This window comes from Loxodonta africana, chromosome 1 (genome assembly GCF_030014295.1).
Source record: "Loxodonta africana isolate mLoxAfr1 chromosome 1, mLoxAfr1.hap2, whole genome shotgun sequence".
NCBI classification, from domain to species: Eukaryota; Metazoa; Chordata; class Mammalia; order Proboscidea; family Elephantidae; genus Loxodonta; species Loxodonta africana.
In genome coordinates, this window is record NC_087342.1 from 14,120,424 (window position 1) to 14,136,479 (window position 16,056).

The 16,056-nt window shown below is 42.8% G+C and overlaps 1 protein-coding gene across 4 annotated transcripts in view; it reads left to right on the top strand.

The window, feature by feature from the left end:
• SEC22A (SEC22 homolog A, vesicle trafficking protein) overlaps positions 1–3,133 on the top strand; it is a 65,990-nt gene extending 62,857 nt beyond the window's left edge. For all 4 annotated transcript variants that reach the window (XM_010592910.3, XM_064291334.1, XM_010592909.3 and 1 more), the window contains exon 7: positions 2,509–3,133. In XM_010592910.3, coding sequence (XP_010591212.2) covers positions 2,509–2,709 — 201 coding nt within the window. In that variant the 3' untranslated portion in view covers positions 2,710–3,133. The remainder of the gene's footprint in view (positions 1–2,508) is intronic.
• Positions 3,134–16,056: the final 12,923 nt, after the last annotated feature.

Here is a 16,056-nt window from a genome sequence, read left to right on the forward strand (position 1 = left end):
CTTTTTGTTTTTGTTCTGTTTTGTTTTATTTAGCCTTTCATTACTTTGACTTTTTTTTTATTTTTTAAGGGAGGTAGGTACCTGACCTTATTGAGTCCACAGTCTGGATTTGTCTGTTTTTCGTGATTAGATTCAGGTTTAATTTTTTGTAAAGAAAGTTATGTAGTATAGTATGTTGTAGCTCTCTTATTATATCAGTCAGGAAGCATGTAATAAGTTTGATTATTTGGTTAAGGTGGTGTCTGCCAGATCTCTCTTTTGCAAAGGCATTTTTTCCTTCTTGTGATTAATAAGTAATCTGTGAGGTAGAGGCCGTTACTTTTAAAAGCCCTTACAAACCACAAGTTAAATGCTGTTTTTACAAATACCAGCAAAACTAGGTCTTCTTTATAGTAGAATTCCAATTAATAAATGTAGATGTGATGATGGAAGTAGAAAATCACCACTAGGCTAACAGCATACCAATAACTGTTGCAGGCAGGAGTCACCAATGGGTGCTGAAATTAGTGGGCAAAAGTATGAAGAGATAGGATGTTTACATAGTCTCGAAATATCGCTCTACAAGATACTTACTAATTACAAAGGGAAAAATACTAGGTGTATAGTAGAAAAACCGAGCAGATGCTACCTTAACCAAGCAATCAAAGTTAGCATCACCAGTAATAAGACTTATCATACATCACCTGTGTGGTATTCTGGCCAAAAGTTGTATGTACTCAATTTAGTCATGAGAAGATGTCAGACAAGCCCACCTTGAGGGACATTCTACAGAATAGCCAACCAGTAGTCTTCAAGAGTGTCAAGGTCATGAAAGACAGAGAACTCTTACAGATTGGCAGTGACATGAAAACTGCATGCCATATGGAATCCGGGATTGGACCCTGGACTCTAGTGGTTCAACTGCCAAAATTCAAATAAAGTCTGTAGATGAGTTCATAGTATCATACTAATGTTGATTTTCTGGGTTCAGTGAGTGTACTGTGGCTCTGTAAGAGGTTAACACTGGGGGACACAGAGTGAAGGGTATACAGACTCTTCTCTGGATGATTTTTGCAGCTTTTCTCTTAGTCTAAGATTATTTCATAAGAGAAAGTTCATTTTTTTCTTATTTCAAATTATTGCCAACCTTTTTATTCCACGATGAAAATCACCTATAAAATAGTGCATCTAGTTCCTTTCTCTTGAGTATCAGTCTCCTTTTTAAATAGCAGAGTTCTGATTTATGTAAGACTAAACAGGTCGGCAGAACACGTCCATGTTCACTCTGCATTGTCGCAGATACCTGATGTCCTTCCTGTTCTGAAGTCTGGATACAAGTCCACGTGGAGACCTGCACTTCTTAAGACTTTGTGATCACACGTAATTCCTATACTTATCATTGTTGTGAATCTGAGACTTCCTCTTGAAAATGTTCATTCATTCAACAGTTTTTTAAGGAGTACTTATTATGTGCCAGGCACTGGTCTGGGCACTGGAGAGAGAAATGAATCAGCTTCCTTTCGTGAAGCTTAGACTCTCAATGGATGCAGATGACAAACAAAATAAGCATATTTTGAAAGTGTGTATAATATGGAAAAAAATAAAGCAGGGAAGGATGAATGCCAGGATTCTTGTAAAATAGCACTAACCACATCATGCTGTCTCCTTTTCTGCTTTATCTTTTTCAGGATGTATATTTGATATTATATATTAAAATACGTTTATTCGATATGATATATTAAAATATGTTTATAATTCCCCACCTCCCCCCCCCCCCAGAATGTAAGCAAGCTCCGTGAGAGCAAGGGCTTTATCTGTTTTACTCACAACTAAAGAGCAATGCCAGACTTGTAGCTGACCCTCCATCAGTGTTCCTTGAATGAATTCTCACTCAGATCCTGTACCTAGCACAGTTCCTTGCACTCAATGCGGGGGATCAGTATTTGTTGATTTTATTGCTATTCAGACTCAGGCTATGTAAGAATCCATTTTACCGAATAGCTTGTGTGAGCTTTTTATACTTTTTGGGGTGAGAATGAGAGCTGAAACCCTTCAGACACTGGGAATGTTTCTTAGTTGTCTGACACCTTGGAAAATTTGTTCAGTCTGTTTGCAAAGGAGTAATCCAATTATGGAGCCTTGGTGGCATAAGGTCGGCAGTTCAAATCCACCAACTGCTCCTTGGAAACCCCATGGGGCAGTCCTACTGTGCCCTGTAGGGTCGCTATGAATCAGAATCGACTCGACGGCAGTGGGTATCATTTGGTTTTTGGTTTAATCCATCTTAAATCTAATACAAAATACTTTTTGCTTTGAAAAATGAAAAACATAAAAGGGGAGATCTATTTCCCTTTCAAGCTGTGGCACTTTCATAACTACCGAATGTCCTTTCTGGGTTATATTATCTTATCCCTAGATGAAAAATCCCTATTCCACTCTCATATTTTACTCTGGGCCCCTGTAATTCAATACTAGGAGCATCTATTTCTGTCCTGTAACCCTAATCTTTCATTTTTATGTTTTGAACAGTGTTATTTACTTGTCTACTACACCGGCTGGCGGAACGTCAAATCTTTTTTGACTTTCGGCTTAATCTGTCTATGCAATATGTATCTTTATGACCTGCGCAACCTCTGGCAACTCTTCTTTCACGTGACTGTGGGAGCCTTCGTTACACTACAGATCTGGCTGAGGCAAGCCCAGGGCAAGGCTCCTGACTACGATGTCTGACACCATCCCTCAGACGTATTGCCTTGGCTTCAGGGGACATCTTAACTGCCACTGTGACAAAGAAACTGCTTACCCCAGACAAGAAGCGCTGCTTTCTTGCTCTCCTGCCTTCCTTTTTGTTTTAAATCAGCGTGGCGTGCCTGTGAGCGGGCAGACCTGCCAGGCAAATCCTGTCAGAAGAATGTGGGCTGTGGGATTATCACTCAGAGGAGGAGGAGGTGGAAGCTTCTCTCTGCAGGGCCGTGATGTAGAGGAACAGTCAGACGCCACTGGAAGACTTGGCCAGTGGTTCGGAGTCCTTGCTGAAGGCGTTCAGTCAAAATATATACGTGGCCCTTGCTCTGAAGACAAGCAGGAACTGTACAACGTGGCTTTGCCTTTGTGAGGCATTAGTAGAGACCAAATAAAAAGATGGTTCACTGAATTGGAAAGTTTTATTTTTAAAACAAATGACTTGCTAAATACGAGATTATTTATACATTTATGGTACCATGAATTTACGAGGTCCAGGATGGTGTGGAATTGGTTCATTTTCCTTTTCTATTTCTGCTTGAATCAACTCCAGAAATAACCTAATGGGGGAGAAGGCTCTAGTGAGCTCATCGCTGGAACATCACAAGTATTGAAAATACAGTGATAAATACTTACTTTCTAGACCACTTTTGTAGTTTCTTTTGACTTCACTTTTAAATAACGTTCGTTAGACTGTAGCCGTTGTTTCCCAAACTTTAATCACCTGAGTACTGCCAAACTATTATTTGTCTAATAATTCTCTTTTAAATTTTAAAGTATTATAAAAAGAAATTAATCTCTTTTACAAGTGAAAAGCTAGTATCAATTTGCCATAAGTAAAACATAACCACAAAATATTGAAACGTAAACAATGTTATTAAACTCTAGCTTAATGCTTGCCTAGGCTCTGATACTGAGAGGCCGGCTCTTTCTTTCTTGTAGTGAAAGATGTTACCCAGCACCAAAACGGGGCTTTCTCTGTGGGGTAATCAGAAGGATAAAAAGAGAGGCGTCAGCGGCATGACGTTCTCACTGTGATTTAGTTCCATGTCATGTACCACCTAAAGTCATCTTTGTACCACCGGTGGTTTGTCGGCTACAAGAATTGGAGGGCGACTTTTCTCTCAATAACTCTTCCTGCTTTACGGCTTCAAGGAGTTATGCACCTAGTCGTACCTGAGACAACTTACATACTTTTTGATAACGTTATAAAGATTGTTCAAACCATTATGAATTAATAATATAAGAAGCACAGCTTAATTCTATTAGCAGATCTACAGCTCTCCAGCTTGGCTTAGGGCCTCATCTTCATGATTGATTTTCTTCTTTTTAAGAAAAGGTTTCAAATAAGGAATTCATAAGGTACTAAAGTTTGAAGTCATCCAGAAAAACAGTGGTTCCATGACATGCAATTCGTATTACTGAGCATATTTATTAAGTACAAGTCCGGAGGGGTAAAGCCTCAACCAGTAACGAATGTATCTAGAACTGTAAAATCGTGCTTACCTAGAACCTTTTTGCTGCACTCTCCCTTTAGGAGAATGAGACAGAAGGATGACAATAAGCTTATGATATCAGGGATTTACTTAAAATAAGAAACTTGAATTCACCCCAGTTTTCTGCGTCTAACAGGACTGCGCAGAAATTGTGTCTATCCTGAGAGATACCCCCAATGCATCAAAAAATAATAATAATAATGCATCACATGATTCTAAATCATGAAAACAACATGAAATTATGTCTGGCATTTTGTACTGACTGAGCCAGGAAAGGGACGTGATTCAGCTTTGAGAGGTTTTCCAAAGCCGTGGTTATAACAGAATGAGTTTTTTAAAATAAAGAGTCAGTTAACCAGGAAGTTTGGACATTCTGGTTCATTGTGACTTTGCTGTGTGTTGATAAATTAGAGCCCTCATGCCAGCTTGGTTCAGGCGCGTCCTCCTTACCACTGAGTTGATGAGTTATAATGCTTCGTATTGGATCCATTCATTGAGCAAGAACTTGAAAACTACTCGCTAGCCAATTTTTAAAGGCTTCGTTGTTTGTTTTTGCCTTGTTTTTTCACCGGCTATTTTGGATAAGGGGATATCTACATCTTAATGTAAAAAGTGAAAACAGGTATGAATATGTATAGAAATGTTTCCTTTCATTATTTGGTGCCTATATCTCTGAATGTTTATATATAGCTTTGTTGGCAAAGAAGCTATGAATCTGAAAGAGAAAATTTGCCATGGGTGTAAAGAAGTCCTTAGACGCTTGAGAAAGAATCACTTAGGACTCTCATGTGTGTGGTATTAGTATCTTGCATTTATATTGCACTTTTACCCCTAAAAGCAAGTCTGCATTTACGTCATCTTTTTTTTTTTTTTTAATGCATCTTGTAATGTACGGAAAGTAGTATTTGCCCTCATGTTAAGTGAGAGGAAGCTAGGGTATAAAGATGTTAATGGATTTTCCCAAGGCCATCCACCTAAGCCCAGTTCAACTCCTAGCCTGGGGCTCTTTCCACTAGAGTGGAAAGTAATGAATGGGTGACCAAGATTATATTCTTGGTTTAAAAAAAAAAAAAATCAAGGAATTGGGGGCCTCTGAAATCAGTAGAGGGTCAGCAAAAGAAAGGAAGACCCTCAAGGAGATAGATTGACACAGTGGCTGCAACGATGGGCTGAAGCATAGCAATGACTGTGAGGATGGTGCCTTACCAGGCAGTGTTTCATTCTGTTGTACGTAGGTTGCTATGAGTCAGAACCGACTGGACCAGCACCTAACAACAACAACAGAATCAATGAGTCTAGGCCAGCTACTATCAAATGTAGGTAGGTATATTTCATCTTAATTTAGGTAATTCCGAAATAATTGCTTTTCGATTAAGGTAGTCTCTGCGTTGAGAGCACAGATTCTTTCTTTTCTGTCCCAAAAGTAATTGCAATTATCTGCTTGTTTTTTTGGCCTGCATTTGAAATATATTTATACCCAGCCTTTTTCCCAAAAGAAATTGAAGCAGCCTACCAAGAAAAGATATATGCATTGACGTTAATGAAATAGAAACAGAACGGGGAGAAAAACAAGATCAATGAAAATGAAAGGGAGGATTATTAAGCGGCTGTTATTGGCTGTATAATTTGATTCTGGAGCTTCCTGGCAGCCAAGGCTAGAAGGGAAACAAGTTACACATTTCTCTGCGGGTAACTCAAGAGCAAACCCCTTCCTTAGGGGAGACTTTTTCCTGATGAATTTGGTTAATATGTTTTTACTTGAGAGTCTTACAAAGTACTGAAATGAAAAAAACCCCCCAAAGTAGTTTTTTTCACATTTGCTTATTATGACTGTGCCTTGGATCCTCAACTAATTTTTAGCTTTCAGAGGTTTCTATTTCAGGGTTATTGCTTTGAGGTTTTTTTTGGGGGGGGGAGGGGGGGTCGTTTTTTTGTTTGGTCTTATTTATATGGTTAATAGGGATTTTGCTCCCATAAGTAAGAATTGTTATCCTAAGCTAAAAACAAGTATCTTGTGTTAAACCTTGAAAATCCATTTGAGACAAATGCCTTGAGACATGGAGAATCTTTACCCAATTTTGAAGTTTGATAACTTGTATAAAGCGTACGTGCTGTCCCTGGATTAGCGCATTTATTTTGCATTAAATGTATTTTTCACAGTGGAATCTGGTCTGGAGAAATGCCTAGCTCCATTTCTGTTAGGCCATGTCTGGAATCCCATTAGACTCGATTTGGCAAAGCTCCATAGAGACCAGAGATTCGTCCTGTAAGCATTAACTTCCATGTCTCCAAAGCGCTTCGTCCTGAGGTTAGCTTTCCACCCAAAAGGCAGTCGCTTGGCCTTTATTCCAAACCAGAAAATCAGATCTGTTGCCATCGGGTCGATTCTGACCCATAGCAACCCTATGGAATAGAACCGCCCCATAGGATTTCCAAGGAGCAGCTGGTAGGCTTGAACCGCTGACCTTGTGGTTAGCCGCTGTATCACTTAACCGCTGAGCCACCAGGGCTTTACTTGAAAAGGATTACTAAATCTCTCAGCGACCACTCTGAGCTTTAGGGTTTCCAAAGGACAACAGAATGTACGTGCGTGTGCGTGTGCGCGTGTGTGTGTCTGTGTCATTACCTTTCTTCTTGTTACTATTTTGACAGACTTTTTTTTCTTCACTTAGAAGTCAGACCTATAGTGGAGTGTGTGGTAAAAAGAACAGATAAATTACTTCAGAACAGCCTCTACTGAGACCAGATTGAACATTTAGCCTTTCCACAATTACAGGCCACTCTTCAGGGTTACATTCTTTGTCTGTGGTCAAGGTTTCTTAGTATTTTTCTGCTTTATTACCTTTGAGGAAATGGAGTCTTTTTACCTAAAAATGCTGTAATAAAATCAAACCTGATTTTTGGTTTGAATTTGGTAACATCCTGGCTAAAAGTTAATAAAAGAAACCCCTGCAAAGCCAAAGACTGCACGTTTAGCTCGTCTGGTATTATTTATTAGGGTTAGAGGTGGTCATCTTCAGTTTTCTGGACCTGCTCTTGAATGCTGGCAGATGGCAGCCTCCTGTTTGAGCACTGAGCTTCTCAAAGGGAAGTGGTGTCTGTGGCCGCCACTCTTGTAACGCTTCTTCCGTGAGTGGCCAAGCTTTCTAGATTAAGCAGATGAAATCACATCGAAGCACTGCATGCCTGAAACCATGCGGTTTGTATCCTCCTTGCTTGTTAACAAGAGTGATGTTGACCTGTGTGCACACGTTTTCTTCTGCATTGGCAGTGCTGGTGTGTAATAAATAAGTCTCCGCACAATTGGAGGCTTAAGAAACTGGGAGAGAACAAGCTTAGTTCTCAAAGAGTTCCTGAATCAATACCCTAGCCTTACAAGTTGTTCCCGATGTTTCCTTGGCAACAAACAGTATTTTCAGCCCAGCCTCACCCGTGGTTCCCATGTGCCCGCTTTTCCTGTGACCCACAGCACAGCCTTGCAGCCTGGCAGAAAACACATTCAGGGTCCACGTAGCAATAGGAACCAGGTGTACACGTTCACTTCCCATGTGGTCATGGCAGCCCTCCCCAACTCGGCCTTGGTTGCTTACCCATTTGTGCCAATGATTTTCTTTGAGCCCGGGTTGTCAAGGACCTTGCCCAAACGTGAACAAACAATATTTTGCACTCCCACTTTGAATTCCTCCAGTGCCCAGACTTATAATAATGCTCATTGCACCCCTTTTGTGGGCCAGTGCTAGGCCCTCATACATAGCCCTCTCACAGCCTGTGAGGGAGCCCCACACTGTCTTCAGCTGAGGAAGCTAAGACTCAGGTCAAGAAGCTTGTCCTTTGTATGGCTTCACACTAAGTAGTAGATGTGAGTTCAAACCTGAGATTCCCGTTTAAATGATTCAAAAGTTAGTGCTCAATCTTCTGTGCCACAAGGAGCCCTGGTGGTGCAATGGTTAAGCACACGGCCACTAACTGAAAGTTGGCAGTGTGAACCCACCCAGCTACTCCTCGGGAGAGAGATCTGCCAGTCTGCTCCCATAAAGATTGTGTGTTGTGTACCATTGAGTTGATTCCGCCTCATAGTGACCCTAGAGGACAGAGTAGAACTGCCCCTAGGAAACCCTGTGGGGCAGTTCTACTCTGACCTATTGCCAGGTCACTATGAGTTGGAATCGACAGCACGCAACAACTTCGATGCCACAGTGCTTCCCAGAAACAAAATTCTTAAGTGTGCTGGTACGTGCATGCATGCATGTATGTGTGTGTGTGACTGACAACACCTGGGCTCTTACCGCTGGAGCAGTGGTGAGAACAGGTGACACACACATGGGGGGAATGGCAATGTACGCTGCGCCACAGGCACTGGGCCACGTGTGCCATCTTCACAGAAGGCTTTTTGCTCTTGTAAAAATGAAGCATGTGGGACCTAGAGAAGTTAAATGACTTGACCACAATCACAAGCTAGCCCAAATGTTGGCGTCAGGATTCCCTCCAGATCTATCTTACTCAGAACCCATGCTCTTAACCCACCGTGGACTGTTAAACTAGGTAACATGAAAATATATAAGGGATATGTGTCAAAATATATTTCAAGTATGTCAAAATGTATAAGGAATATATATACACAAGTAATATACGTTACTTTTTTAATAGACATCAAATCAATGTTAACTCTGGCAGTGTGGATGTCCTGGAAAATTCCGACAGCAGTAATGTAGGACAGTGGCTGCAAACGCTGTAAGTGAACCTTAAGTGTGCCTTACAGCTTAGAGCCAGGAGGTATAGATTTTAGTTTTGTAGTAAAACTATCCCATGAGTAACTCCGGAGATAGCGTGTAAAAGCTTCGTTGGTGATATTCATGTTACATGTATTTACTTTTCCTCACCTGAAGGCCAGAATAGATTAGTTCTTTGACGTGAAGAAGTTTGATGGGAATTCCACTTTAAGTGGTCTCTAAATCTGAAAACATTAAAAAATAGGAGGTAAACTCTTTACAGTGTAGAATCGTGGTTAGGAGTTTGGATTCTGGGGCCAGACTCCCTGGCTCTCTCCTCTGCTAGCACTGTGACCTTGGGCAAATCCCTTCACCTTTCTGCCTCAGTTCCCTTACATATAAAATGGGGATGATCATTGTAGCTTTTGACAAAGTTGTGATGATTAGATGAGCCAACAGAGCTTGGCACACAGCAAGTGCTATGAAAGCATTTACTACCGTGTTGTCATCTTCCTTGTTGGTTTTATTACTTTAAAGGTAATAAGAGTTTATTAAGTTGCAGGTGCCACCCAAATGTAATAGATTATTGCACATAGGTTTTCAGAGATCACCAGGTAAGTGAGAATCCTGTTGAAATATCTGCCTGGCAGACTCTTGTGCACAGACTTCTGGGCAGGGTGCTGGGGATGCATGCAGAGAAGGGAATTGGGATTCACACTTGCCAAGTGCTTACTATATATGAGACACTTGACATACTTAACATTAGTGAAGCCTAAAAAGTCCTTCTGAAATAAGAAATAAACCAGGTTCAGTTAGCTGGTGTCACGCCCTGGAGTGCTGTACTGTGCTCGCCTGTAGCCCAGTCTCCAAGGGCCTGAAGCTCTGTCTGTCAGGTGAGGGAGGTGCAGCTGAGAACCTTCCCTTATCCAGTGTGTCTCTAGCATCAGGCCACATCACATTTCGCTGTGAACGCCCTGATCTGTTCTTTCACAAGCTCTTGGATGGCAGCTGCTCTGGTGCCCACTGCTCCTTAAGAGCCCAGCACTTGTGTCTGCCATAGCCCCCATGAGTGGGGTGTGTGTGTGTGTGTGTGTGTTTGTGTGTGTGTGTGTGTGTGTGGCCTGCGTATTGACGGGAAGGCCCCAGGTGGGGTAGGCAGCCGGCAGCCCTTAACCCACAATACCACATAGATAAGGGAATGAGAGAACTGAAAGGCACTTTTTAAAAAGCACAAATGCAACATGGCTTTAAAAAGATTAATGTGAGGGAAAATGGCTCAAAAAAACTCCCATGTGAACCAGGAGGGAGGTGCCACTATAGCCAACTGGCAAAAGCAAAATGGAGAAGCAAACTTTGCAAAATCAAAAAACTAGTCCAAGTTAGGATAATCAGAGATGCTGACAACTCAGAGGTTGCAGTCAGGTGTAAGTTAGCAACTGGCCGAGACGAAAGACAGTGATGAGGCCCCGAGGAGTCCGGTGAGAATTCTTTACATTATGGGCCACAAAAGGGGCCCAGGGAATGAACTTGCTCTCCCAAGTGAGGGGCAGCTCAGCTCTGCTCACTGGGAACAGATGGGCAGGTAAGGTCCGGGGCTGGCCATCCACTGGGGACAGGAAGCCGGCCTAGTTTACCCTTTACCCTAGATGGATTCCTTTCCTTCTTCTGGTGTTTGCCCCTTTCTCTGTCTTTCTGGACCCTCTGCCTGCTCTCTGAACTGAGACTGATCTCACCACGCCGATCCCCCCGGATCAGGGTCCTGAATAGGGAAGGCCTCCTGGCCTTGCTGTCATGCACGGCTGCTGCTGGTTTGGTGTCTGAGGAGGACAGATCAAGGGCTGGTTCTGACTATGGTTTGAAGGTGATCTTCCCACAGATCGCCCTCGGCATGATGCTTTCGCCTCATTTGTCTCTGTGCCTTCGGCTCTGAAATCTTAAAGTCTTAATTAGATCGTGTTTATGCTTGCACCGTCCATGTGGTCTGGCACTTGGAGATTGAATAAAGAGTTGCACAAATATTTAGCATCAGAGAATGCCAGAGGAGGAAGAGACCTCAGAGACCAGCTGTCCCAATGCCCTCATTTGGCTTTGTTCTGTGTCTTCTTGTGAAGCAGTGACCCTGCAGGTGGGAAGGAAAGATAGGCAAGCGGACAGCAAATGTCATATTTTTGCTCTCAAGACAGAGATGGAAAAAACCACCAAAGGGCTTTTTAAAAAATCTGGAAGGATAAGAAAAGCATACTATAGTAATTGGATCTCATTTCATCTATTGTCAACCTTGAAGAGTGGTGAAAATCCTCTGTTCCTGCCAAGGTCATCAGTGCCCAGCCAGGTGGGCAGACTGGACAAGTGCCTTTGGGCTACTGCCAGCTTCTTGTTCCTGAGTATCATAGCACACTCAGGATGCCCTGGTCCTTTCTCCCACTGCCTCCCAGGCCTGGGGAGACACACAGGTGAGAAAATGTATGTGGAAGCTCTTTATACCCTGAAGTTCATCCAGGTGGAGGGCGGATGGTGTCCTCTGGTCTGTCTTGCCTTCCCCTCACCCCACTCTTCCAACTCTCCTGATTTCCTGTGCTGAATGGTGGTGGGCTTTGGGGTGGAGCTCACCGTGGTCCACATGGCCCAGCCTCATCAACTGTCTTGTTCTCTTCAGTGTGGAGTTTTGTTTTAGACAAATTCAAGAGCCGCAGGTTTTCAGAGAGTGTCCCTGTCATTGTGGTTCTCTCATGGAAAGAACAGTGAAAATCTGCCCAGCACTTCTTTAGAGCATTGTATATCCCAGTGTCCAAGAATGCATCCTGCTGTGTAATAACCAGGGCTCACCATCTTTTTCAGGCTCTAGGAAGCTCATTTTCTGGGATTAGCAACTCAGGGCCATGTTGGATGAGAGTGTTCAACCAATGGTAACTATCATCGTTAGCTCTCCAAGGCAAATCAGCTCACTTCTGGCTTGGCTCCCATTCCCTCCCAGCTCCTTGGGCTCTTTCACTTATCTGTGTTCTCTCCTGTGTTTTCAACTTTCCTTCCCTTGGCATATAAACATGTTTGGCTCACCTGCTTTAAAACATCCTTCCCTTGACCCTGGACCTCTTCTGGTTCCAACCTCAATCTCTTCTCCCCTTGACTCCTGGTTTCTGCCTCTTATCCCTTCATTCCTCGGCCTTCTGCCCTCTGGCACCTGCTCCTCAGTCCAATGAACTGACTCTTTTTAAGGTCACTGGTATCCTCCCAACTGCCTATCACAATGATTTCAGTCTTCATTCAACATTATCTCTACAGCATTTGAAACACCTCCTTTAAAACCCTTCGGTGACTCATGGGACATATGGTATCCCAACTACTTTTTATGCCCCTGGAGTTCTTTGGGAAGGAGGTAGACCAATTTTAACACTTTTAGCCTCAAGGTGGGAGCCTTTTGAAATGCATGAAACTCAAGAACCCTGAGTTGGAGCCTCATTTTTGTGTAGAAGGAGCATTGTGTTAGGTGATGTCTCCTGGGTGTGTGAATCTTGTAAATGTTTGACACATTTGCCTTTATTTCTGTTTGATAAGCCTCCTTACTATGTTTGCCAGTTGCTGTGTTCTAAGAATGTACTTATCGTGAGAATAAGCTATGCCTAGTTTTCATTCAGTCATTGTGGCCATTTTCTCCCTGCCGCCATTCACTGTTTCCAGGTGTTACTGGCTCCCTGCTCTGCTTTGAGTCTTTGCTCTGAAATCTTTCAGGACTGCTTTTCTAGCTTCTCAACAATAAATAATGCCTTTGCAATAAGGAATAATGCATTGCAGTGGTACTTTACAAGAGGCTCGGACTCCTATAAGTTGTTCTTACTCCCCATTCAATCTTAGGGCCCAGTCCTTGCCTGCATGTGTAGCAGGTGGAGTGCACCGCTGTGAGCAGGTCTGCAATATTCCAAGGCTGGTATTTCTGCTTCTTAGTGGCTAGTGTTGCTGTTAGTACTGAATGTTTAGTAGTGATAATTTTTTTTTTTTTTTTGAGATTCATATTCCTTTCGTTTTCTTTATTTGGGTTGTAAGTACCGCTTTTGCAGTAATGAAGAAAGCATTGTAGTGGTAATGTTCCTGAGATAAAAAATGCCTTGGCTTATTTAGGCTGTAAGTACTGCTTCTGCAGTAAGGAAGAATGCACTGTACCATGTTTTGAATTTTTTTGTGGAAAATAATAAAAAGGCTAAGAAGAAGGAGACTAGAATAAAATGTATGTGCAGTCATTGCCAGGTGCCTTCATGTTTTATCTCGTATTTTGCAAATTTTCAAGAAATAAAATTTAAAAAAAAAGATTTTATCATTGACTCATATCAATTTACTACGCCCAGCATCTGCTGGGTCATATGGATCCTAGATAAGAGGTATCAAAATCCATAAATCATAACAAAAACTCTGAACTGATCATTTAATCATCATGCCTTCCATTAGTAGAAACGTACGGTATCAACAAAAAATTCAAAGGAGAAAATAATCGAGTCACCAAAGGGTGAAAAGCTCCTGCCTTCCCCAACTCTGTCCTGCCACCTCTCCAACTGCTCCTCCTGAAAGTCTTTTACCAGCTTCTCTTTCCCTGCTTGCCCCAGGCTGCTGACCTCCTTCCTTTTCATAGTCTTTCTGAATAATCATTGAGTTACTCAGTCTGAATAATTTTTTTCCTATAGCCTTATCCACCACCCTACTGCAGATGACTTCTAAATTTCTATCTTTAGTTATGGCAAAGACTTGCTAACTGCTTCCCAATAACCATTCTCCTCCTCTTCTTTAGTTATGAGTCCTGTTTTTTTTAGCCAAATGTTATTTTGTTACCAAGCCAAAAGACCACATTTTCCGCCACCATATAGTTAATTGTGGCCAGGCAACTAAGTGTTAGCCGGTGAGATATAAGTTGAAGTATCTTATGCAACTTCCAGCAGGAAGTGAACCTTCCTCTTTCCTGGCTGGATCATAAGGCAATGGAGCAGCAAGATAAAGAGAGTCTGGGTACCTGATGATGGGTGAGTCACCCACCAGCCAAGGATGTATGTGTGTGTCTTAGTTATCTAGTGCTACTGTTATGGAAATACCACAAGTGGATGGCTTTCACAAACAGAAATTTTTATTTTCTCACAGTTTGGGAGGCTAGAAGTCCAAATTCAGTGTGCTGGCTCCAGGGGAAAGTTTTCTCTGTGGGCTCTGGAGGAAGGGCCTTGTCTCTTCTGAGCCTCTGCTTCTGGGCAGTCTTCACGTGGCTTGGCATCTCTCTTCCTCCCTCTCTGTGTGCTAGCTTGCTTGTTTGATCTCTTTAAATCTCAAAAGAGATTGACTCAAGATACACCCTACACTAATCCCGTCTCATTAACATGACAAAGACAACCCATTCCCAAATCGGGTTATAACCACAGGTATAGGTCTAGGATTTACAACACATATTTTAGGGGAACATAATCTAATCCATAATTGTGCATGTGAGAGAAAGAGAAAAAAAAACTATCTTGTTTAAACAAACCACTTTGTTTTTGATTTGTGCAGCTGAACCAAATCCGCCCTAATACCTTTGTCCCAAGTCACAGATCCATTTTTCTAGCTGTCTGTTTTACAATTTGGAAACCCTGGTGGCATAGGGGTTAAGTGCTACAGCTGCTAACCAAAGGGTTGACAGTTCAAATCCACCAGGCGCTCCTTGGAAACTCTGTGGGGCAGTTCTACTCTGTCCTATAGGGTTGCTATGAGTCGGAATCGACTTGACGGCACTGGGTTTGGTTTTTTGGTTTGTTTATGTTACAATTCCACCTTGATATCTCATGGATATCTAACTAATGTCCAAAACTAAACCCAATGTACCCCCTGCCCACACTTGCTTCTGTTGAAAAGGCCTTCCATGCTTGGTTTCAGGTTACAAGTTGAATTGCTCTAGACTCTGCCTTTTCCTTTTCTGCACATGCAACTTACCATGTATCCTTTGCCTCTCCCTCTGCTCCCCAGCTCCACTCTCAGCAACAGAATTCAAGCTCTTATTCTCTCTCACCCAGACTATGGGGAAGTTACACTTTCTCTTGACTCCATTGTTGTACTGCTTGTCACATCTTTCCAGGGGTACCTACTGCCTGCAGGGTAACTTCCAAATTCCCAAGCACAACATTGCTAGGCCCTTCATGGTTTGAGTCCCACCTACCTTCCTAGCCCCCTCCCCTCCTCCCAGCTACTGCCGTGCAGCCTCAGGACCTCATGACTTTTCACTTACTCTCCTGTGCATCTAGTGTTCCGTTTTACCTCTCCTGCTGGAATTCTGGAACTCCTTAGGAACACCAATTAGTCCCTTTTTAAGGATTGAGCCCTACCCCTGACTGTCCCCACACATGTGTAGGCTCTGGGCAGCTAGACTTCTTCCATGTGACTTGGCCCAGCCACAGGTGGTTGAACCAGAGGGAGATGGACCTGCTAGATTGTCTCTTTGAGAATCTGTACTGAGGCAGACTGAGACTGGAGGGTGGGAGTGGGAGTATGGAAATGGCAGAGCTCTACAGCTGTGGTTTCCAAAAGTGGTTGATCATCAATATCATCTGGGAAGCTTTTCGATTCCCAGCCTCTTATGAATTGAATTGTATCCCCCCAAAAGATGCGTTGAAGTTCTAACCCTTAGTACCTGTGAACGTGACCTTGTTTGAAAATAGGATTTTTGAAGATGTTACACATGGGGTCACCATGAGTTGGAATCAACTCAAAGGCAACTAGCAATACCAGTTAACAGGAGGTGATACCAGAGTCGGGTGGATCCTAATCCGCCTGGAGCCCTGAGGGTGCAGTGGTGAAGCGTTCGGCTGCTAACCAAAAGGTCCGCAGTTCACATCCACCAGCCACTCCTTGGAAACCCTATGGGGCAGTTCTGCTCTGTCCTATAGGGTTGCTCGGAGTTGGAATCAACAGCAATAGGTTTGAGTTTTTTTTAATCCCATCCCAGTGGTATCCTTATGAAAAAGAAGGAGAGGGACAGAGGGAAGATGGCCATGTGAAGAAGCATCTACGTGCCAAGGAATGTCCGGGGCTACCAGAAACAGAGAGACAAGAAAAGATCCTCCCCTAGAGACCTCGGAGAGAACATGACCCTGCCGAAACCCTGAATTCGGACTACTAGCCTCCAG